The sequence below is a fragment of the Melopsittacus undulatus genome, chromosome 9 (genome assembly GCF_012275295.1).
Source record: "Melopsittacus undulatus isolate bMelUnd1 chromosome 9, bMelUnd1.mat.Z, whole genome shotgun sequence".
Classification (NCBI taxonomy): Eukaryota; Metazoa; Chordata; class Aves; order Psittaciformes; family Psittaculidae; genus Melopsittacus; species Melopsittacus undulatus.
In genome coordinates this window covers 13,959,802-13,984,898 of record NC_047535.1, presented here as the reverse complement: position 1 = coordinate 13,984,898, position 25,097 = coordinate 13,959,802, and the positions used below count along the sequence as shown (strand labels likewise).

The window sequence follows — 25,097 nt, the reverse complement described above, 5'->3', positions numbered from 1 at the left end:
TGGTCTCCAGCTGGACATTGAACCGTTGACCACAACTCTTTGAGTGTGACCATCCAGCCAGTTCTTTATCCACCGAGTGGTCCACCTATCAAATTGATGACACTCCAATTTAGAGACAAGGGTGTCATGTGGGACAGTGTCGAACGCTTTGCACAAGTTCAATTCCAACAGCCCTGCTGTGAGCATGGACACCTCACACTAGACCATGTCACCCAAGATTCCGTCCAACCTGGCCTTGAACACTGCCAGGGATGGGGCAGCCACAGCTTCTCTGGGCACCCTGTGCCAGCGCCTCAGCACCCTCACAGTAAAGAACTTCTGCCTTAGATCTAACCTGAACTTCCCCTGTTTCAGTTTGAACCCATCACCCCTTGTCCTGTTGCTACAGTCCCTGATAAAGAGTCACTCTATAGCATCCCTGTAGGCCCAATTCAGATACTGAAGGCTGCTCTGAGGTTGACTTTACACAAGTAAAGCAAGTTATGTTTTGTGGCTGTTTCTTCATCTGGGGTGAGCTGTGAGACAGCATGCCACAGTGCTGTAGAAGAGCAGCTACTTGCAGCTTGCATTGTTGAAACAGTCTGGTCATTACCATATTCTAGGCATCTCCTTTGAAGAACTGGGATGCAGATGAGCTGTGCTGGGGGTGATTTGCTAGATAGAGTTGCTGGGTTGCACATTTTAAATGGCATCTCTGCTGTTTGTGTAAAATGATCTGACTCTGTGAATGAACTTTTGACTGTGACAGATTTCATCATTTTTATTGTATGCAGAAAAGGCTTTTAAATAAATTTGGGCTTTAAATTGTGCATCACCCATGTGTCTGGTTCTGCTGCCCTATAATAGTGTCATTAACAATGCAATCATGTTAATGAAGTTATGGCAAAGTCAGTCATTCTGTCTATCCCGTCATGGATTTATCCTCACCCTGATTTTACAACTCCTTCTTTTTAACTTTTCCTTTCTACTGTACAGATGTGACTAGCAATCAGATCATATGGAGCTTTCAGTCTACCCAATATATAACTCAGCTACTTCAGCTTTCTTACTAGAATAACATTACAATTATATGACATGGCCTACAAAATGTCATGTAAGAAGCAATTAAGAAAGCTTGTTTAAATTATACTTTTGATTTTGAAAGGTATTTGATTCTCTACTGCTTGATTCTACCCTGTGAATTGATGCATGTAGTAGCACTTAGATCTTTATGCTGCCTAATTTCTTCTCTCATTTTGACAAGCTATGCTGGCACACTCTGTATTAGGTATGATCTCTTATTGTGTGCAACTGAAATGCCCGGTTTGAAAACTTAAACTGGAAGTTCCAGAATACCATTGTAGGATTTCTGTTTCCCAAACCCCTTGTTTTCCCTGAGATGAGGGAAGGGAGGGAAAGAAAGAGATAAAGTAAGCCAGATTTTTTATGGCTTAAGGTAATGTAGGATCTTCTCTAGGCTCCTAAAGAGGTTTAGTATTAGTACATGTGACTAATGGATCTTCAGAAATCCTATCAATGTTTAAACATTGAGAGCATGGAATGGTAGGAAACTTGCTCGTCACTGGAGTTTTTCTTTTGCCTCCTGTTGGATTTTTGCACACATAACTGTGTTGGTATCTGGACGCAAGCTCGCACCTTGATCCTTGTACTTGCCCTTTTCATTGGTGTTTGTCCTTTTTAAGTATTGGTTGGTAGTGCATCCCAAAACAGACATCTGGAAACTCCTCCAGCCTATGTAGGGCAGGTTATTGCTGCTGTTCCACAACTGACCAGTGTTGCACTGGCTGTAGTAAATACAAATTAAAACCTCCTCAACCACAACCCAAGTTGGTGTGGATTTTGCACTTGGGAATAAAATCAATGCACAGGAGAGCCTGGAGTGTTCAGAACTAAGATCAAGTCAGAAACATGTATTGCTGACAGGATTGACTTACCCATAGTGGAGTGGGATGTAATGTCTGGTGCTGGCATTCAGGGAACGGGTTTCTGATTGAGCAGTACAGTACTTAAAATGGAAGTAGAATCTCCATGGAAACTCCAAGTGATGGTAAGATTGCGCATTACAGTTCTGGTTTAGCTGTAGTCTTTGCTCCACCCTACAAAAGTTGTAAAGGAAATAGAATTGAGTACATGCAGGATCTTCCCAAGCTTGTCTGTCTCAAAATAAATCACAGGTTTTCAAACACTTTATCAAATGCTGCTGTTCATGGAAAATCAGTCTTTCTGTATTCCTGCTTAGCTGGTTGCCTCCTTGAGCCAGTACAACTGGTAGTATAGTAGTACAGTGAACTCAGAGCTGCTCTAGTTTCAGAGGTGATGCTTACTAGCACTGAATTGTAGTGCTTGTAAAGATATAGAGTTGAACATCAATTTCAGTTTTATCTTTGCATTTGGGTACACAATAGTTAAAAATGAAAATAGGATATATGTTAGCCATTTAAAAGCTCAGCATACATTGTTTCTTATGCCTTGAATTTAGCCAAACATGTCTTAATAGATGCTTTGGCCAGAGTTTAAATTGACAAGAGCTGCAAAACTGTGTGCATAAATATATGTACAATATGGAACAAATGTAGATGCCAACTCTCAAATCCTGTGAATTCTGTAAAGATTAGGTTTCAGAAACACCTTTTCCTTTCCCTCCCCATTACTGTTCTTTTCCTCAAGTTTTTGCTTTGCCCATTTTGTTACATCCCTGGAATGAACATGCAGCTCTGCAGTGGGGTTGAAATGAATGGCTTTGGAGCAAAGACATGGGATAGTTATCCTTGGGGAATGTGACTGAAAGGCTTGTGTAGGTTCCCATCCATTCTCAGCTTTTGGACAGCTGTCTTGTTTTGCTTTTTTTTTTTTTGCTTTCTGGCATAGATTAGAAGCCATTGTAACTTCAGTGATGTTAAGTTTTCTTTAGGACATGGCTCAGTATCAACTGAAAGAGTTAATACCCAAAGCATATGGGTTAAGTTTAAAAAATCAAATGAAAGAACAAAGTGTGTGTTCTCCGGGCTTCCTGTGTTTGTGTTCTGTTTATATGTTGTTAAGGTTGATGTCCAGCTGCCTCCCCACAGCCTTGAAAGCAAGCTTGGGCTCTGCTGTTGCTGACTAGGTCCAGATGTGAAGAGGCACAGCAGGGGCTGGTGGGAAGGTTACAGTGGGCATGAGGGACAGAAGCACTTGTATGTTCAGATGCAGAGGATATGTATTTGTGTGCGGAGTGTCAGTAGACTGACATGGTGAGGCTGGGAAGGGGTTCTTGACCCTCTGCTGGAGGTGCCTGGACAACTAAGAAAGCCGTTTTATTTTTTCAGCCACACATAAAGCTTTTCATATGTATATGTGTGTGTGTATACATTTGTATAAATAGATTTGCAACATTTTAGTCTAATTTCTTAAGCTTCCTTTTTTGAAGATACTAATTTAGGACTTCTGACAAAGCTGAAAGATTGTGTAACATGCAGCAAAACTTCATTACTCTCTTCCGTGACAACTGCATGAAGCGATTTGTGTTGTATCCTTAGTAATGGTGCTTAAATGGTTTCTGGGCATCAGTAAAGAACTTGTTCTTCAAATCAGTTATATTTTCAGGCTTTCCTCTAATACCTTAAAGCCCCAGCTTTGGTGTAGGTTCTTTTCTGTGTGTGAAGAAGTACTGGTTTTGCTTCCTTCATCAAGAATTAAAATGCTGTATGCCCACCAGAATATCCCACCATTTTTTCATAAAAGCACTGTATTATTTGAGGTTTTTGCTTTTTATGTCAGAGATGCTGTTATTTGAAAGAAAGCATAATGTAGAGTTCCACTTCAGAGAACTGCAGATGTTGCTTTGGAAGGGACATCTGGAGGTCATCTTAGTCCAGCCTCCCACTCAAAGTAGGACTGTTGCCAGCAGTGGTTTAGGTCAGTTACAGCTTTGTGTAACTGAGCATTTAAAATCTGCAAGGATAGGCCTCACCAGGTGTTGTGGTACCCTCCTGGTGTCCACTCAGAATGTAAGACAATATATCTACTGAGAGTTTGGTTCTGTTCTCTCTGCTGCTTCTGTCATGTAGCTTTAGGTATACAGATTGGATTTGCCCTTAGGCTCCTCTGTGAGACTGAGCTAGCCTGGTGTCCTCAACATCCCTCATCACATCAGGTGCCCTAGGTCCCTGACTATCATCTTGGCAGCTCTTGGGCTATCTCCAGTATGGCCACATCTCTGTTGAGGCTGAGGCCAAACTATGTTCAGTTTATGGTTTATAATGATAGAGCATGAATTTCTTTGTTCCTGGTTGAGTCTTTTGTATACACAAGTAAAAGGTGGGGTTTTGTTGCTAGAGGTCAATGTCTGCTCTACCTAGGAGCAATCTGCTTAGTTTTATTTTCTAGGTAAGGAATCTGTGATGGGGTTCTGAAGCATGATCTAAGGATCTCAACAGTTGGAAAAGCAGAAGAGAAAAGGGTGAATGTAATCTGAAAAGTGAGAGATCCTTGTCATCTTCTTACACTTCCGTGTGTAGGAAAAGTAGTTGTCTTTGGAAACTTAAATGAACTTCGTGGTGGAAATTAGATTGATGCAATGCCTGTTTCATGATGACCTTTGATCTACCGTGAGCAATAACTGGACCTTAGCTAAACTTGAACAAATTGGAAACTTAGCAGAGATTCATTTATCAGCTAACATCTGTAGTAGCTTATGAAGGTGTAGAGCTGTTGCTAAAGGGAGTAGATATTCTTATATTTTCAAAGGGAAGCATGAATAAAGCAGAGCTCGCAATCTCCAAACAGAATGTCAGATGTGTGATTATGCTCTTGGTTCCTGAGAACAGCCATTTGACTCCTGACTAATTTTAACCAAATATAGCTGTAGAATAAATATCTCTCACATCCTGAGTCCTTTGAGTAGGAGTATGGTGCTCACCTGTTTGGGTGGCCTGCTGGTTTGTTGGCACAAGCTTTTCACCATGTCAGGGATCTGCAAGTGATATTAGATGCAAAAAACAGCGTCGTTTCTGTTGTCTGCAGAAAACCTTGACCTCTAGAGCTGGGGTGGGGTGTGGGAAAACACTTATAATGTTAAATGGAGCAGGAGTTTGTGTCTCTGGTTGTTTTGATTTCAGTGCTGAGTGGAGGTGTACCCATCCAGGAGAATGCAGCAGAGGATCATTAACTCACATCAGAACATGCCTCTAAGCTGAAAGGCCAAGTATAGTAGCTGAAAGGGATAGCAGTACTTGTGTTGAATATCTACTAGCTCATCAAAGGTGGCTCCTAAACTGAAGGAACATAAAGTTAACTGATATGGCGTTTTAAAATGGGCAGAAACTGCAACTCATGATCACAGAGTGAATTTGTTAGGGCTTTTGGAAGACTTTTTTTTTCCCTATAATATAACAAGAAGTCTGTATTTTAGTAAGAAAGGGGATAAATAAATTTAATTATTCTTTGTATTTCTTATCTACAAGGACACAAAAGAAACTAATTCTCACTTGGGACCAGTTTGTATTGAATGAGAAATACATTGTGCCTTAAACTGCTTGCTTCTGGAACTGTTGTATGGGAGTCGAAGCTTAAAGCAATCTGGATAACAGTGCTGTGTTCTCTTGCTTAGCAGTAACACTCAACTATGTGCATAGGTATATTGTGAAAATGTGGATAAGGAATTCTCAAGTACTGTCTTCATTTGAAACTTGAGGGGGAGCTTAGTTTCAGTTTTCTGTTGGGGTCAACACAGAAACCTGGTGAGGGTGTTCAGTAGAGGATGAATAGGAACTTGTTTTGGAAGAGGGGATCTATGTACCTCTGTGCTGGGTATGATAAATGAAAATCTCTCTCAAGGGTTAAACCGTAGTGCTACAGTGTGATTCCCAGCAGCGCTGTGAGACTGGCTCAGTTAAGAAGGGAACTCTGAACTGAAGCATCATTTATGGTCTTTCTTCTCTGACCTCAAGCATAGCTGTCTGCAGGATCTGTCCTGAGGCCAACCAGCTCTGACAGGGCAATTGGTTTATGGCCAGTGATACGTTGTGATGTTTAAACTCAAGTGCTGCTGAAGGGAAATAGTGAGATAATAAACTTATAATTAACTTTTGTTTTTGTTTTTTTTTTTTACCAGAGGTATGGAGAACTTGGTGGCTGGCTCCAACCTTCCTCCTCTTTTTACAGATGAAGATGGGTCTAAGGAAGGTAGTGAAATTACTGTAACTGGGTAAGCAACTACTACTTTTTAACCTTCAGCTGAGAGATTCTATCTCCAAATTTGCTAAGGAAACTGTTTCAGTGGGAGGAGGGCATTCTAAGTAAGTGAAAAACCTCAACCAAACAAACCCAACAAAAAGAAATCCAACAATACTCCCTTGGCCTTGACAGAACATCACAGGACTTTGTTTAGGAGAAACCAGCCTCTTCTGAACTGATGGAAAGGATCACAAACTTTCCTTTAGCATCTTATCTTTTAATTTTTTCTCCCCTAGAATGTTAGTCTTTAAGACAGGTTTAGGCAGCATCATGGGGGCACAGAGGGGAGGGTCAATCTGTTGGCTACAGTGATCCCTGCTAGATAAATGATTTCTATTAAAGATACAGTATTCATCACTGATCTCTGAATATCACTGAGGAAGTGATCTTTCATTTCTGTCAGACTGACTTTGCTTTTACAGACTGGGACAATGGCCTCTTTAAAACTCACAGTGACAAAAGGAGCTGTCTTTTAGGAATTCATGGGATCCTTGCTGTGGTTTGATTTTTGATGTTTCTTTTCTGTTCTGTAAAGCACCAAGCAATAACATTCAGACTTTGCAGGCAGGTGAAGCTCTGTAAAAAGAATATAGACACATTTACTTCAAGGAGGGCTGAATTCAGATTTACATATCTGGGACCTTAGACTTGCTGGTGCCAAATGAGAGGTGCGTGTTTAAATTAGGTTTGTATTTAGAAGATATTAAGGTGTTGAATGAGGTTTCATCAGCTTTTGCTCCAAATGGCTACGCAGCATTGAAGTTTTTCCTCTGTGTGTAGTTTAGAAAGCTTCCCCGCTTCCCAAAATGTTCTTCAAACTGTAACAGTGATTCTGAGAGGCAGTATTGTTCCATTTTCTGCTTGCCACTACCAGATGTAGTTAACTTACAGGAGTATGTACGTTTTGTTCCCTTTCTCCCTCCCTGCTTGTTAGAACTCAATCTGCTACCTGAAAGTCAGGCATGGCTCTCTCCAGTGCTTGTGTCTTTACCGGTAATTATGCCACAATTGCTGATTATAGTGAATAATGAAAAAAATGCTGTTCTCTCTATTGAAGACAAATTTTCCTGTAGACATTCAACTAACAATTCTGTAACTATATCTCAATTTTCTATAGCTGTATTGTACGTAACAGGAATGATTATTTTGAATATTTAAACTTTGGCATGCATGTAAGCAGCTGTAGATCTGAGTAAATGCTTCTGTTCTAGTAATTTTCATAGATGCAGCTGGGCAAGGCCAAGTAACCTTTAGCCTGGCCTGAGAAGGGATTAGAATGAGAGTCCCAAAATCTTATATGAATTTACCTACTGAATGCAATATTGAGAATGACTCTGTGATTGTTGTCCCAAAATATGTGCTCATATCTGCCTGTATGTGCTCATCTCATCTTCAGAACTATTCCTGCATGCTAGCCTTTTGGGGTTTTTTTGCTTCCAGAAACTTGCCCTTTCCTGGAGTAAGGTTGATGGATACAGCTCTTGCAGCAGAATCAAACAGGGGCCATTCAGGAGCCTGTTGGGAGCCAGCTGTATTTGTGCTTTAAGTACCCACATGTATCAGCATGAGATAATGCTGAATGATGTTCAATCCAAAATCATACACAACCGCAATCCTCCAAGTGTATTTGTGGAGAAACATAAATTAAATGCATCCAGAGAAGTGTATGTTGGTAGAAGGTGGAATCATTAATTTTAAATTCTTTGTGGTATTCTTCAAGAAGCATAGATTCATGCTTTCTGATTTCTGAGATTAAATAACACTTTAAAAATCAAACTGTCTTTTAAAGTCCACAGTAACTATGGTAGTTAAAGCAGTTGCTTGGATGGAACAGCCAGTTCTTCAAAAATGACTCTTTCAGATATGGGTTTTTTTTTCTTGCTAGTATAAGAACTGAATATATTTGCAACAATTTTGGCATGTTTTAGATTAGGGAGGAAGTGATTTAGCAATGTGATGCTTAATTTTTGTATTTTCTTTTGCTATTTTGTGCTTTTCCAGACTAGCTCATTCTGAGAGTTCATTCACTGGTGGAACTTCACAGTCTGTGAATAACCCAGATTTGGTGGAGGATTTGTCACAGGTTCAGCAGCTGCAAAATGAGTCTTCTAATACTGCTGAAAACACTGAGCAGAAGCCTGAGGAGGAGGTGAGACGACATAATAGTGACTTCTCATTGAAGCAAAACCACAGAGTTCTGTCATTGCAGTTTGTCTTACCTACTCAGGTGATTTTGGATGAGATCACAAATTTTCATCCATTTATCATTTTCATCTTGAGATTCTCTCTAGTTTTCTCCTGTGCTGCACAATGGCACAGAGCCAGCCACACAGAAAGCTTGGCAGTCAATGTACAGAGAACAGCACACATGTGTCTAGCTTACCCAGCAGCTCCACAGGCTCTTGCTGCACTCAGGCTTTTTCTGAAGACTGAATACTCAACTGTCACAACCTACTTTATCTATTGTGAATCAGGAATGAGACCATTGTACTCTTCTGGGAGTAAATGATGTCTTTGAAAGCATTGTGCTTACTACTTTAAACTATACTTGGTACACAATCCTGCAGTGATTTACTTTTTTTTTTTGGACTAAATCATGAAAAAGATGAAGTTTGGTAAGAAAGTGGGTTTGGTGTTTTTTTTAATAGATGCATTTGATATTCCTCCTTGTTGTTTGTCTTCAGCTGCAAGGTCCTTGTTTAATTAAGGAATGAGTAAAATTCCAAAAAGGAAATTAAAACTAACATGATGGCAGGAACATGCTGATCTGGGGAGCGATTAGAAGTACTAAAATACTTGTATGTACACAGTGTAAGAAAATAGCATTGTCCAGAGATTGCTGTAGTAGCAGTATGAAGCCAAGAGGATGAGTGGTAATTATGTTATTCCTGTGAGCTCACAGTATGCTAGAGGCAAATTTTATGACGTTCCCTCCTTTGGAGTTTGTTGATCTCTCTATTGGAGGTGATCAGTGGGAAAGAAAGCATACAAAATGGGTTAGAACAGAAAAGCCTCCATTACTGTCTTTTCACCCACACTTCTGGCACAATGCACAAAGGCAAAAATTGTGGAAGGGGCAAAATAACTAGTTAACAATTGTTAACTGATACACAGAATCTCTGAAAACATGAGAGAGGGAAATGACTTTGGGGGAGAGAATGGGAGAATAATTGCAAAACAAACCCCAAGCAAACCACAACCAACCAACTGACAAACCCAGTGTTTGCAGTTACGTTAGCTGGGATGATAATTTCATGGGTTATTAATCCTGCTGGTTTTACAATAAGAAGTTGATGCAAATGTTGTTTTATTGTCCCTGCGGACCAGGAGAAACTGCAAACAGCTTAGAGCTTTTCACAATGAGAATTCTTTGGCTTTGCTTAGAGCAGCAAAGTCAGGGTTGCTCTAAAGGAAGATGAGAAGTTTACATCTATGGAGAGGATGTATTGCAGCAACGTACTCCTGATGAACATGTTTGAGACAAGAATATTTATTCCTTTTGGAGATTCTTTTCATTCAATCTGAATTTTCTTCCATTTTCATCTTGCAGCAGCAAAGAACCAAACGAGGAGGCTGGGCCAAAGGGAGAAAGAGGAAGAAACCCCTTAGGGACACCAATGCCCCTAAATCCCCCCTCACAGGGTATGTGCGGTTCATGAATGAGCGTAGGGAGCAGCTTCGAGCGAAGAGGCCTGAAGTCCCTTTCCCAGAGATCACCAGGATGCTGGGCAATGAATGGAGTAAGCTGCCTCCTGAGGAGAAACGGGTACCACTAAACTCCCTTTTCCTTCATGGATTATGATTACTGTTAAATGGGAATACTGTTGTTTAATGAGGAAGTTAACATAGGGTTTTGATTAAAGTTGTGTTTAGGGATATATTTAAAAATAAGGGGCATGTTTTCTCCAGAGGTCAAATAGTGAACCCTGATAGGGCCATAGCACCTCATCCAGGTGTGACTCCAAGAGAACTGTGTGCCAGATATATAGTGCCAGAATATATTCAGAACAGGGGGATTACTCTAGTGAGGCATCTCACAGTTTATGTGATTCATCTGTATGTAACTCTGTTGTACCTAATTGAAATACAGCTGAGACCTAGTAGCTTCCAAGGGCAAACCCATTGGAAGGATGGAGCAGGCATTTATTCACTGTGGCTGAGGAGAACTTGGCAGGATTTCATAGCTGTGTGAAGGATTTCTCAGTTTTGCTTATTTTACAAACTCCTCAGTGTACATAAACATCTGGTGTCTTACTCTGAGACAAGCAGACTTGAAAGGACAGATTACTGAGGGAGGCTGCTAATGTGAGTGAACTTCTGTACAGTATTTTAAAGTAATGCTAGCCCTAGAAAGAAAGTTGACAAGTGTATGGTGGATGGGTTAGCAAGAGTTATGTATTCTACTTTACATACCTCAGGAAAAGGTGGTTTGGCTATTTCTCCCCATCTTTCAGTCAGAATGTGATATCCTCTAATTGGGACTGCTGTGGCTTTCTGTACTGTCTGATCTGTGAATGAAGACCAAGGCAATGCTGGATCTAGCTACTCCTCCTGGAGTGGATCTTGTTATTGCTAATGGTTGTCTTGCCATCCATGCCTGCCTGCCAATTAGACTGATACAGCAAAGCAGTAGCTAAAGCATAGTCTCACATTTCTCCTGTTCCAGTCCTGGAGTCTTGCTGCTTCCCTTTGTATTTGGTGAGCCCAGGACAGGTCAGTTGAGCTGACTGGGCTCACCAAATAATGAGTCTCCCCTAGAAAATGTCCATTGCTATAGTCATAAAGCAAACACCCTCATAATCAGTCGTCTTATTTCCCTGTATGGGGTAAAATCTAATGAGATGTAGAGATGTGCACTAGAAAATCTAGGTCATCTACTAACAGGTAATACAGCAGAACTCATTCTTCCCGATTCAAACCAATCCATCCAAAACACAAGTTAAGGAGTTAAAAACTTGTGCTTTTAACTCTGTTACTGTACTCTTTCAGTAGCACATTGCTAGAGCTGGAAAAGAAGAATTAATGTCTTATGGAAAAATACAGTGTCCAAAAGCAGTGCTTCACCAATCTGCACCCAATCCAGAACGTTGACAGTGTCCTCAGCAGGGTCAATTATGTGTACTGTTAGGATGACTTCATGAAAATAAAAGGGATAGCAGGTGACTAAGGTTCACTCTGATTTAATACTTACTGCCACTGAATTTTAAACTCATTGCAGGGAAAGAAATGGGAAGGCAGCTTTTTTCTTGATAGGATCAGTGTTCTGACCACTCCTTAAATGATTTTTAGTTCTCCAGTTAAGCTTATTCTGTTATGCAAATGTGTGAAATATCTTCAGGCTAGAAAAAAAATAATTACTTTCAACCTAGATGCATGTGGCCTGAACTGGTATCTCCTAGACCCTTGCATCTTTACGCTACTCTTTTTCAATAGGCATGCTATTTTATTCACCTCTCAGGTGGGCAAAGTGTGTGGTTGTAGAACTGCTTTTTGTTTGTGGGGCATCAAAACAATGTATTGGAACCCTACTGTTACAGATCTGAACCTTAAAGCATGACCTTTTAAGGTATTCTTGTTTAGTGGCACTTAATCCCAGCCACAGTTTTTAAGTGTTTGGTCTTTAATGTGTAGGTAATACTCAGTTGAGTAGCTTGGTAGCAGGTTACTTACACCTATAACAAGGAAAACCTTAATAAAATAGTGATTTGAATTAAATAGAGAAAACAAGACATTAGAAGACAGTGGTTTTATCCAGAAATCTTATGTCTTTGCATGTTGCATATATTCTCATTGTTTCTTCACTCCTTTCCTGTTTGCATAGGTGAAATGGATCAGCACTTCATTTGACAAGTTGTTTTTCTTCTCTTCCTCCTGAAGGGGGGGAAAATCCCTGAAACTCTTGGACTTTTCTGTTTCAGCGATACCTTGATGAAGCAGATAGAGATAAGGAGCGTTACATGCGGGAGCTGGAACAGTATCAGAAAACCGAAGCCTACAAAGTCTTCAGCAGGAAAGCACAGGACAGACAAAAAGGCAAATCACACAGACAAGGTATTGAATGGGACAAAAACGTGTGCCTACATAGGGCAATAGAATATTCCCAGCAAGTTATTTAGCCTGGCATAGATTAAAGCCTTTGATTTAAAAGCTTGTTAAAAAGAGAATGTGTTCTTTCTATGACATTTGCATCAGCTGTGTGTGAAGTGATTAGATTTATGTAAATCCAACTGTATCTAGATTGTATTGAAGGATTAGCATTAAAGGCATCAAAATTAGACACAGTTTTTATGTGACTTATTAGGAAAGCTGCACAAGTTTCCTGTCTGTAACAGTTGTATAATTATGGTTGTGTAACTGCTTGAATTATTTGGTTCTTGTTATCTCAAATATAGTATATTTCTTGTGTGTTTTTAATTTTTCAGATGGAGCAAGACAGCCAGCCCATGATCATGAGGTAAACCTCTGAATTCTACCCTTGCACCAGTAGGTAGATTTTCAGATGGCAGAAGTTTCTAGTAAAGTCAATAAAAGCCAGTTTATGCCAGTTGAAAACCCTCATCAGAGCTTTAGAGTGTGAATTCTTCCAATGCAGTTTTTGATCAAAAGTTAGATACAACTGAGTACTTTTGTGCTCACAGTAGTATGATGAAAACTAAATTTAGTAAGTTCTGGGCAAGTACAAATGATAGAAGAGTAAGTGGGAGTGTAGTGTATCCTTAAAACATAGATGTGTTTTGTAATGCTAAATAAATCAATGGAGATTTATCATTGGAGATTTCTGACTTGAATCTTCTCCTGCCCCTCCCCCTTTGCAAATGGAAATACTGGAAAAGAGTAATAGTGTTTGAAGATAAGATGCCTATGCTTTAGCTGATGAGACATATGGCAGTGCATCCTGGCTGACTATGGTATCTGCCCCCTTGAAGTGCTGAAGTTTTCTCCAGTTGTATTACTTAGGGCCACAGAGCTTCGTTCGTGGTTACCAATAAACTACGAAGAAAAAGCAGTGAAGAAACTTGCTTATACAGAGTCTCTTCACTTGAAAGCAATAGGCCTTTCTGAAAGATCTGTTTCTTTGTGAGATGTTTTGCCTCGGGAAAGCAATCAAGTTGCTTTATAACATGTTTGTTACAATATGAGAAGGCTGGGTGCTGCTGAGAGCCAACTTCTGGTCTTGCCTACTTCAAGAAAAATAAGTTTCACTTCCAGGAAGGTGCTTTGGTAGCATGTTTTTTATAAACTTTTTATTAAGTCTTAAAGGAAGTACTTGCAGTAAGATTGATCTTGAGAACATGGTCCCTCAGATTTCTGATTCTGTAGTCACTGAATCAAAGTTTGCCTTTAATTATGCAAAACCAAGGTCCTGAAGTTGCAGGTTGACTGTGATGTTTACATAACCTTTAAGGGATACAGATGGCAGACTACAAATTTAGAGTCTTAGCTCTCATCCTGCTAACTCAAGCTATCATTGCTGAAATCTCACATCATAAATCCAGTTTAAAAGGTGTCCTCCATACACTGTGGAGCTTTTAGGCTTCATCGGATAGTTATTACACAGTTGAGCTGGCAACATGTTAGGCTGGCATCCTCTTATGAAAGCCTGAGTTTTTGCTTAGCACTTCTCATGTTTATATTACAAAATTCTACATGCTTATCACCTGATAGGCTTTCACATCTCCTCTGCAAGAGATTCAAGTGTTATAATCCTGCACAGGCAAGAAATGAGCAGAAAAGATTTAGATTGCCTTTAGAAGTATATATTCAAGTTGTTATTGGAAGCAAGCCTAAAGCCTTTTGTCTTGCTGGTTTGTTATCCACGTTGGCTATTATCATGCTTGTGATTAGGTACAATCTGATTAAATTACTTCTTGAGAATAAAAGGAAATAAGGTCAAAGAAACCTTTCCTTCTCCCCTCGCTCCATTTAGGTGTTCATGATTAATTTCTATGTATCAGTGTAGAACTAATTTTAAATACTGTATATAGAGATGACCTCCAAAAAGAATTGCAATGAATAATTCAAATACTGTTCATAATAAAAAATAACAAAAGGATGAAGCTTGGGAAGGTGAGAGGAAACTTTTAATAGGCAAATATAGTTATTAAAAGCATGGAGACACTGTCTCAATGATCTCATCTCTGGGCATGAAATCCTGATTTCATAAGTATGACACATAGCAATGTGCCCTTAGAACTATTGTCATCAGTAGTGCCCCAGCCATTATTAATTGTTCTCCATTGTTCTGTTATTGCTTCTTTCCTCACGCTGTTTGATTCAGAGTAGGTCTACCTTCATACAGTCAGTTACACAACATCTCACTGGCAAGATTTTAAGGGACACACACATGTGTGAAGGAGATTAGGTATTGCCTGGCTGTATCTGCAACCTTTGAAGACAGGAAGATGGCTGCTGTAGTATGAGAACATAAGAAGAAAACCATCTACTCTGAGAATATACATTTTTTTATGAAGTAGTGTATTTATTTTATCTGTTCCTTTTGTTGTCTGCATCTAACCACACAAGGAAGGATGAACTTAAACCCCATCAAAATCTCAGCTTTCTCTCTACCACACTTCTCTATGGCTCTAAGATTTTCAAGTTTGATTTGTTCTGAAGCCTCCAAAGATCAACCTCAGTTTTAATAACCAGATGAGAATGCTATTATTGACACTCTGGGAGCATCCCAATCTTATTTCAGGCAAATGATAAAAACAGTAATTTTGGTTCTCTTTTGACTTGGGGGATGACAAAATGCTGTGCAACCTGAGCACCCTGGGCCTTTTCAATAGGAGGTAATCAAAACTTTATGATTGAATGTTTTGATTGCCTCCTATTCAAAAAGTTTCATCTCGCTTTATCTCCTGATTGTTGATATTCTTGTCTAGACTATTTCAGCGTGTGTCAGTTGGTTGATGATTGAATGTTTTCCAGTGGAAAATGAAAATGAATTCAGATAGTTTTAAAGCAGAATGATTCAGATATATAATGTCATTAGGGTGAAAGGGTATATTTTAGTATGTTGTATTTCTTGAAAATCTTATTTGGTTATATCTTAAAAGCCAAACTTGTATCTTAAAAAGCTGAGACCTATCCTTTGGCCTTCCTTGCTAGGAGCTGGAAGTGTCTTTCAGACAGGCAGCTCTTTAGCTGCCTCAGTTTTTTTATTGTCCTTCTCTATTTTCTTGATCAAAGGAATTCCTGCATTCCTGAAAACTAGCAGTATTTAGCTGTGTATTACTCTTTCTTTTGTAGAAAGAAGCAGATACAAAAGAGAGATCTGTTTTTGATATTCCAATCTTCACAGAAGAGTTCTTGAATCATAGTAAAGGTAAGTTAAACTTCTGCAGGGCCTTCTCTTTGCTTTTCCAAGGTTTTGCCAGGTTCTGTGTAGCTCAAGAGCCCTTGCACTCTCCAATCTCTGCTCAAGTAATGATTTGAATGCAGTTGATCAGTGTTTCTGATACTACTGTACCTCTGTAAAACCACAATGGCTGCAAAAGCAGTTTTCCTGACTTTGTCTTCCAGGGCTATCCTTCTTGGAGAAAGCTTCTGAAGTTTAAGCTCCACTTGCTGTTATTCCAGCCAGTCTAAGCTGGATCTGCTGTTCTGTAGGATTAAGAAATACTGAAGATGTAGCTAAGCTATGTCACACTGAATGCATTTGAAATCAGTCTTGCAGTCTTCCTGCCTAATCAATTGCCCTATTCATTTCTACTCTGATGCTTTGAATGTCTTCTAATTTGTCTATCTCTAGAAATTAAATAGTACTACTGTAGGCACTACCAGTACTCCATGATATGATGCTTTTTCACCTATAAACCAAAACTGTACCATTTGTAGCCATCTCAGCACTCCAGAACACTCAGCTTCATTGCCTGCGAACCATAGATACTTGGTTCTATAGTTTTTTGACTACATGGGAATGGGTTGATATTCACAGCACGAGAAGCTGAGCTGCGACAGCTGCGTAAGTCCAACATGGAGTTTGAGGAGAGGAATGCTGCTCTGCAGAAGCATGTGGAGAGCATGCGTACTGCTGTGGAGAAACTGGAGGTGGATGTGATACAGGAGCGGAGCCGCAACACAGTGCTGCAGCAGCATCTGGAGACCTTACGCCAAGCACTCACAACCAGCTTTGCTGGAGTCCCACTACCAGGTGAGACTGTTTCCCTTAGGACTGTCTGACATGCTGAATTTTACTTGTAATGTTTATACAGTGCTGTGAATTTATGGTATGTGGCCTGCTGGTGTAGTTCTATGGTCCTGGCTGTTTCTGAGCCTTAGTTGTATTAGAATCATAGAATGGTTTGGGTTGGAAAGGACCTTAAGATCATCCAGTTCCAATCCCTTGCCATGGGTAAAGAAGCCTCTCACTAAACCATGTCACCCAAGGCTCTGTCCAACCTGGCCTTGAACACTGCGAGGGGTGGAGCATTTACCACTTCTTTCAGCAGTCTGTTCCAATGCCTCAGCACCCTCACAGTAAAGAACTTGTTCCTTATATCCAACCTGAACTTCCCCTGAACATTCCTATTAGGTAAGGGGAACATCTAGTGTGAGTTATTTCAACATGGCTTTTTTATTTTTTCTTCATACTTCTCATGCTAATAAAGAGAGACACAGTCCTCGCTCTCCTCCACTTGCTTTGTGAAAATGTTACTAAGTGGAAAAGACAGAACTGGCAAGTTCCTGAACTAAAAGAAAGGCTGCATCTGTATTGTCAGGTGCCAGGGAATCCACTTAGATATTATGAAGGCCCATGTGAAAGATTTTGTTATAATCAGCTATGAGGCCCAAATCAAAGAAAACCATGCTTTGTTAGTCCTTATGTCCTTGGAACTACTCACTTTGTGGAAGTTAGGCAAACATAGTCTTACAGAATCTGTCACAAGAGGTGGTGCATGGCAAAAGCCACTTCCTATAACAGTTTCCATTTTGGCACAAATTGCCCTTAGCATAGTCTTAACTTTATGGAATTGCTGCAGTCATCTGCATACTATGGCTTATGTTACTGTGTTAACTGTAGGTAGCGGGGAAACACCCACTGTGGAAACTATTGATTCCTACATGAACAGGCTGCACAGTATTGTTATGGCTAACCCCCAGGAGAATGAGAACCTCATCGCCACAGTCCGGGAAGTGGTGAACAGACTTGAACGCTAGTGACTGGGTAAGTGTTTGCTCTTAGGCTGTTCTTGTTTGGCATCTGTTCTGTACCTCTGATGCTGATTCCTGTGTCAGTCATCATATTGTACAATCAAAACGGTTGCTTCCTCAAAGCCCCAGCAGCAGGTTGACCTAATGAAAATCAAATGAGGTTGGAAATATCCATCAGTATTAAAGGGTTCTGAAATTCCCCTTAGCTCCAAGATCTTTTGTATAAAGACATAAAGACCTGTTTGTCCCATTACTCATTGTACTCATGTAAGGTGAATACGAATATTGGCAGAATGGTGTACAAAAAGGACAAGGGTAACTGACTTAGAAGAGGATTCCTTCTTTGAGTAAGGATATCTGAACAATGCAACATTAATTGTAGAATCTCATGGTCACAGAGAAATTCTGTTTAACTCAAGAGCTTACAGGTGAACTTAACTCTGTTATAATCTGAAAATGCTCTACAACTACCTGCTTTGGAGCATCTGTAGTAAAGCTCTTCTGGTTATGAAGGTTTAGATGGAAAGGAAACACTGATGTGTGGTTCAGGCCATATGTAGCATTTGCTGAGACTAATGATCATGTGGCTTTACACATAGGTTATTACTGAGCTCATGATTCTGTATTGTTGCTTCTGTTTATCAGCTTAGAAAACTAATAGGGACTGAGTAGAAAAACAAAGCAACAAATACCAGTCTTGCTGCATTACTGTGCTGCTTTGCAATTCCCACATTACTTACTCCCCTACTTCCCCTGTGATGTACAGCACCAGACAGCCATTAAGAGTCTGCCTGCTTCTATTTTAACTATGTGCATACCTGCATTCTTCAGGCATTTATTATGTAGAGATCTACTGTACATGTCTTGACTAGTGCTTAGAAATGCAAATAAAGCTGTGTTGTGCCATCTGCAACTATGAAGACAGGGCTTTTCATCCTTTCTGTGTCTGACCTTTTGTGATACTCTGTAGAACAGTTAATTACACATTCCCCATTATAGTGTGGCTTAAGCTAAAAGATCATTGTCCTTCCAGAGGGTAGCCAGATGGAACGGGCTATAGTTCTAAGAGATGACTGAGCTCCCAGCAGAATAAAGAAGTGCCTTTACTGCTGCTATTTATGAAGGGAACAGCTTGTCGATCCAGGTCTGGGATTTTTCAGTAGCTCATCAACCTCCTCATTTTTGGATACTGTTTTCAATTAGCACTTGAGCTCAGAAGGAGAACTGGGGGATGGGAAGGTTTTACAGAACATGAGAGGGAAAGCAGTTTCTCATCAATCACTTATTAGAAGGGTTTGCCAGGCCCTCAAGCAGATGTTTGTCCTTTAAGCACCTTGCCAGGAAAATTTTATCTCAAGGCTACTAAAACTTAGACTTTGGTTCCCATGTCAGGCAAATTCATATTTCCTAAATGATGGACAGTGTTCATGTTCCTAAAAATGTAAATTTTTTTTATTGGATAAACTGGATTCAGCTGTGATTTGTTTGGATGAAAGAATTCTTGCTTTAGGACTCTTCCTTCTACCTTATAGTTGAAAATTAGGACTCAGTTCCCTTCTTCCCCCTCCCACCAATACCTTCCCTCTTTCCAGCAGCAAAACAGCATGAGGCAATTAAAAATGTGATTAATAATCACCTAGTTTCATCATATAAAGATATGCGTGTAACTGGATATAATTATTAAGTAATTCGTAGGGCTATTAATTACAGGGATGATCACTTGGCAGTGATTACATTTTGTGATAACATCTTAGGGAGAAGGTTGGGCTTTAGTGGATGCAAACCTAGAGAAAAGTAGGATCCCTCTGGAAAAGAGGCCAGCTTTGGCTAAAAAGGTTCAGTTGGCATACAATAAACAGTACCAGTAAACTGTCTTCATCATTGTCCCATTATTAACATGGATATGAATAATATTAATTCACCTAAATATAATCTTTATCAACAAAATGGTCTGTTTGAGGTTGAGACATGTTACAAATCAATTTCATAGGAAAATATTTATTATAACACTCTTCCAAACCATTGTGGGTCACAGAACTGGAAGGGGTTTGGTGGCATAGTACATTGTCCTAATGTACTTAGTACATTTCTTGACTACTTGGCTATACCAGTGAACAGTTTTGGTTTCCTGTACAGCATGGTGAAGAGAACTTTGTGCAAACAGTATGTAAGGGAGAAGAGAAAGTTACAGTTGTGTCTCCCTAGCTTCTCTGCTGTGCTGCTTCATGGTGTGTTTTCAGATAAATCATATAAAAACTAATGTCACGATGCCTGTTTAGTCCTGCAGACTGAGGGCTTCTAACACTTATTTTTCTGTTTCATCTGCAGGTCTCATGCCCATGGGATGCTTTACAAAATTTTTTTTGGCCAGTGTGGAATAAGAAGCCATGAGGGAAAGACATGGGGTGGGAGGCAGAACTGCAGGTTTGTCCTGGTCCCTGCCTTTGTGGTTTGTCAGTGAGACACAGATCTCAATGTGTTAAAAGGTCTTAAGAAGCCACGGACACCACCCACTAAACATTTGGAACTGTCCTCTGTGGAAGCATTTAAAGGCATGCAACTTTTGTGCAATCTTCAGTTTCCTACTGCTTTTGCTGGGTGTGAGGGTGCATACTTTTGTGGACTGGCTGGCTATGGAGATGGAATCTCACAGTTGGTAAAATGAAGTCAGCCTGTGTGTTGTATTAATAACTTTGATGTGTTATATTGCCTAATGTCTTCTGGTGTCTTTTCTTTTTTCATGTTCATTGTGTGGGATTACCTTCCTCCTCTTTACTTTCCTTCTTTTGATCTTGTTACCTGCTACTTGCAGTACTGGACAGCAGTGCTTGTGTTCTCCACTGTAACTGGCAGTCTGGTGCCCACTGTCATGTCCTACCCTGCCTGTTAGGTTTATATAAGCTTTTCTTAAGCAGAATCCTGGGTTTTTGTGTTAGCCTGCAACTTCTACAATGTGAGTCTGCTCCCTGCTAGCTGTGCTTGATGCTTTGTGACTTGATTCTACTGTGAGCTCAACTTCTTTCCCTTCAGTCACCTCTCTTGAACATAAGCATCCTGCTCTTCTGTGAAGGTCTCCCGTTATCACTCCAAAACGTGAGGTGGCGCATTTTGCTACCACAGAGGTCAGTGGTAATCAAGATAGCAAGTGAAACGTTAGTAGTTCTCAGCAGGGAAAATAAGAACCTCCATTTTAGACTAAAATCACAAACCTTGCCCTTGCTCTGATGTGTTGCTCAGTCTAATTTAATGTGACTGCCTTGTTTTTGAGAGCATGATCTCATGGTGAGAGTGGTATTCTATAAAAAGAGAAATGGGCAGAGGGATTGCCGGATTTTTTCCCGAAATCGCAGTGCTGGGACACAATATGCCTGGGAGCAGCACATGTATTTTTGCATGAAGTATTAGAGCAGAGAAGGTTATTAGCAGCTAGGTCCACATAGCAGCCCTCAGAATTCTACATTACAGCCTGTTAGTGCTTTCACCTTTTCTGCAGTTAAAGTAGAGCCTGTGGAGCCTATAGCATTCAATGTATTATGTTCCAGTGTGACCTAAATGGCCTTTCACTTACATCAAGTAGAACTCTGCATGCTGCAGTCTGTAATCTTGCTGAGCTGTGCTGCACCTCCTGTCAAAGACGAAGGCACCCACTGTCTGCACTAACTTAACGTAAATCATTCGCTCTCCTCTGGTTCCTGTCAAATTGTTAATTCAGACTTTGGCTGAGCACTTGTTGGACATCCCTGGGCTTTATGGTGGTGGTGGAAATGCTCTTTCTTCCACATGACAATCTCTTTGCCTCCTCCTCAAGAGATCTTTACAATCCCCTGGTGTGAATTGGAGGTTGCTTTCATTACTACAGTGCTTTGCAGTCAGCGTCACTTGAACGTATCTGTAACACAAATGTCTGAAAATTAAAAAGCAATTTCTTCTTTTCCCACACTCTACCCATGGACTTTGTGCTTGTCTGAAGCCATTTCCAGGTCAACAGCTTGTATGTCAGGTCTCTGCTTGTTTATGGGTTTATTGCTGTACCCAAGCAGCAAGGATTTCCAAGTAAATTCAAGTCTTCCTTCAGGGAGGAAACTCTCTTGTCTTCAGTCTCATTTTCAAGACTTCACAAAAGGAACCTCAATTTGCTGCATTGACCTCCCCTCTCTTTAGCATGGATGACAACAGCAGATGTTGATGTGAATGTTTTTTGTGGATTCTATAACAAATCCTGGGGGGGGGGGAAACCCTACTGGTTGTTAATGTCTCCAGAAGAAGCACCAACAACTTTCATCATCTCCTGTGTGTACCTTGTTTTCCAGAGTTGGTGATATTTGACTTCTGTTGGAGCAGCCAAAATGCACTGTGTAGCCAAAAGATGATTTACAAAATTCTGAAGCTCAGTTTGTGGCATTTTACCTAGTACTTGGAGTTGTATGCCATAAAGACTCCAGAGATAACTATGTAGTATGATAGTAGGATGCAATTCCAGGCTGTGACACACACATACTGTAAATAAGATATGGGTGGCTGCAGGCTGCCCCTGCTTACATAAATTCAATGCAGCTATCAGCTTGTGATATACTGCTAATGGATCATTGTGCTGAGCAGCATGCAAGTGTTATGGGATAGGAAATTTAAGGCAATAGTATTAGCTGGGAGCTGACAAATCTCTTACCTTTTCCCACCAAGAAGGAGGGGAGGTGATACCTGTCTTAAGGCATCTGGGGGAAGACTTAAGTTCTTGCTCACCAATGATGTGATAGGTGATGTTTTGTCTCATTAAAAAGCTTCTTATTTACATAGATTAACCCTATAAAAATGGAGTTTTGTCTTCCCAGTGTTTTCTGAGTGTCACTTCAGTTTACATTTGTCAATGTTGGCTGATTACAACAGGTAAAATATGAAGTGGATATCAAGGAGGGGAGTGGGATAAAATGCTGTTGTCACTTAGAACAGTGGTAAGAGGAATTTATGAAACCAGAATCCATTTGCTGGACTAATGTATTTGGAATTGTTGAGATGCCAAGTTTTCTGTACAATGTTTTTGTAATTAAACTTTGGAATTCCTTTGTTTTTAAGAAGTTGATGTGCTTGTTTGACACTTGCTTCATTAAAATTGTTCAACATTGAATCCATTCTGATTCAATTTTAACTGCTTTTTCATGAAAGAATTATTAGCAGTATTGTTCTTCTGAGAGATTTTGGCAATTTCATATTAACCTTTGAAAGGAAGTAGTGCGCCCTTTTCTGCCTTCATCCGAAGTTCATCTCCCTCTGAACAAGCTAAAGGAAATAGTGATTATTTATAGTGATGAAAATGTCATAGATCAGTGGTTATACCTAATTGTTATCTGGGCACTTCCTGTCATCCGTGCTCCCAACTTGAGTAGCTTTAAAACTGTCATGAGTGACTCTCCTTCCTTCAGCCCTTTTTAGACATCTTTGTCTTCCTTTGTCCTCCCTCATTTCCCACCACCATATTTATTTATTCTTCCTATAAGAACCTTCTGTATCATATTCATTCCACCTGACTTGGTTTTGCTTTTCCCTGCTGGATTTTTATCATGCATCTTGCCTTCTGCTTGCTGAGTATAGAGTCAAACTTTAGCCTTGTGAAATCTCTGCTTTGCTGCAGATCCTCTGGGGAGGAGTTTGGATGACTTCTGCCTGTACTGGTGCTCTTTCTGAGGTCACACTGCTCTAAGCAACCATGTCTTTATGTTGCTTCATGTTCCATTTCATTATTTTGGTTGCCATATTAACACTTGCTCTTTCTGTATAGCAACAGTCTTGGTTCAGATCCTGTCTGCTCTCTAGGATTGCACATTTGGATTTACTTTGGAGTGCTTTGGAGATTTTGTAAAACACCAATTATGAAATGATGGAAGTATAAAACCCAGAAGGAATCTAGGGAAATCCCCCACAGGAGAATAGCTGCCATGACTAGTCCAGAGTTGGAGAAGGTAATAGCAAAGCAGGTGTTTACCTGGAGAAAAAAGTAAGAGCAAAGCAGCAGTAAGTTCATTATCAGACAGAGCCCTAGTTCCTTTCTAAGCTGTGGTGCTGTACATGGCATCAGGAGCAGATGGTGATCCATCACACTCAATTGAAGGCAGTGTAGTGTAATATTTCCGCTGTTTTTTCCTGTTAGTTTCCCCCCTGTTTACTCTGCTGCTGGTCAATTGGACTGATGATTAATCATTATTTAAGGGAAGTTAGGGGGGTTTGAGGGCTCTTTTAAGAGGAAGAGATCACTTCCTCTTTCCTCAGGCAGGTTCCTGTTGATAATGTATTTGGAATCTGAAATTAGGTATTTTTTTGTCTTTTTGCCTCAGTTCATTGAATCCTTCAAGTCAGGAGTACTCTGGAGCCTGCCCTTCTACCATAGAACTTCTTGCTTGTGAACAATGAACAGTTTCTTTCACATAATATTGAGGTTTTGGGTTTTTTTACTTTTTAAACTTTGTATTTTTTAATATATTCATGATTTTCCATCTTCATTGCACAATCCTTGGATTTGGTGTGTATGGTACCATTTCTGTATGTGGTGAAGTATCCACGTCTGTTACATAATGCAAGGAATAACAGAAACAGATTTATGGGTTGTATTAATAAACCTGTAATTCTTATGCTGTGGGGGGTTTGGTATTTTATCAGTTAATGTGCACACACTGATGGCTTGTGTATCTGAAGATACAAAAATGGGAGTTTGTAGGTCTGTAGGTTGAAACCCGGCTGAAGGTTTGGGAAGCTGAAGTCTGTATTATTAGTGGCAAATGGAGACCTGTGCAATGCAAGCTTTTGAATGTTTGAACCAAAACAGTGACAAACTAATGCAGGTAGGAGATTTCTAAGCACAGTTTTGGAGGACATGAAAACATACGGCTTCCTACTCTGAAGTCTAACATAGAGAAAGACCTTAGAGGAGAGAGGTGGGATGCTGATAGCAGATGTCACTGAACTGTGGCTCCTGTGTGAGCGTCACTTCAACTGTGTTGGGTGGGAGATAGGATGAATGCTCTACTGTTCACTCATTTTCCATCTTTGACTTACATTTCACCCCAGTGTGAGGACAAATGCAACACAGGTTTGTTCTGTATGTGTCTATCTGTAGCCATTATGCAGTGTTCAGACAGTTCTGTAGCTTTGGAAATCAGTGTTTATGTTAAGCTATCCACATTTTATTTGCATTTTTTATTTGAATTATGAAGAATATGAGCAGGATCCTCTTCCAGATGTACTAACATGTATATGTTTGAGTATTGTAAGAATCAATATTAAAACAGTTTGTCAGAATACATTCTTTATGTGCTTATCTGCTCAGGCCTGGCAACAGGTCTCTGATGCTGATTCACCCTGCCATGGAGGTGTCCCTGTGCTTATGCTGGTACAGTGTGGTTGCAAAATCAGATTAAATCATAATGGTGTGTGTATTACTGATTCAAGTTATTCTAAGAAGTGGATTCTAAGATCCTCTGGTTTTTCTTTTCCTGTTGATGAAATGTTTTGTCTCCTGAGGTTGTTGAATTCTACTGTTTAAAGGTTTGTAGCTTTGGTCACTCATGCTCTGAAAGGTCTTCTCACTTTTCCCTACAAGTATGTCTCTACTCAAGCCCATCCGATCTTGTTTGTAAATTTGGATTCTGTATACTTAGGTATAAAGAGTTTTGCCTGTTCAGCTCCTTTGCTGCTAGATATCCATCTGGCTTCCGTGAATTGAGAAGAACGATATG

General features: G+C 40.0%; 1 protein-coding gene across 8 annotated transcripts in view; it reads left to right on the top strand.

Moving 5' to 3' along the window:
* The window catches only part of HMG20A (high mobility group 20A), a 42,618-nt gene extending 20,123 nt beyond the window's left edge, over nucleotides 1–22,495 (top strand). For all 8 annotated transcript variants that reach the window (XM_034066297.1, XM_034066298.1, XM_005145723.3 and 5 more), the window contains 9 exons: nucleotides 6,095–6,187; nucleotides 8,218–8,365; nucleotides 9,767–9,982; nucleotides 12,135–12,267; nucleotides 12,639–12,670; nucleotides 15,469–15,544; nucleotides 16,157–16,372; nucleotides 17,243–17,386; nucleotides 19,702–22,495. In XM_034066297.1, the coding sequence (XP_033922188.1) occupies nucleotides 6,099–6,187; nucleotides 8,218–8,365; nucleotides 9,767–9,982; nucleotides 12,135–12,267; nucleotides 12,639–12,670; nucleotides 15,469–15,544; nucleotides 16,157–16,372; nucleotides 17,243–17,379 (1,047 nt within the window). In that variant the 5' untranslated portion in view covers nucleotides 6,095–6,098 and the 3' untranslated portion in view covers nucleotides 17,380–17,386; nucleotides 19,702–22,495. The remainder of the gene's footprint in view (nucleotides 1–6,094; nucleotides 6,188–8,217; nucleotides 8,366–9,766; nucleotides 9,983–12,134; nucleotides 12,268–12,638; nucleotides 12,671–15,468; nucleotides 15,545–16,156; nucleotides 16,373–17,242; nucleotides 17,387–19,701) is intronic.
* Nucleotides 22,496–25,097: the final 2,602 nt, after the last annotated feature.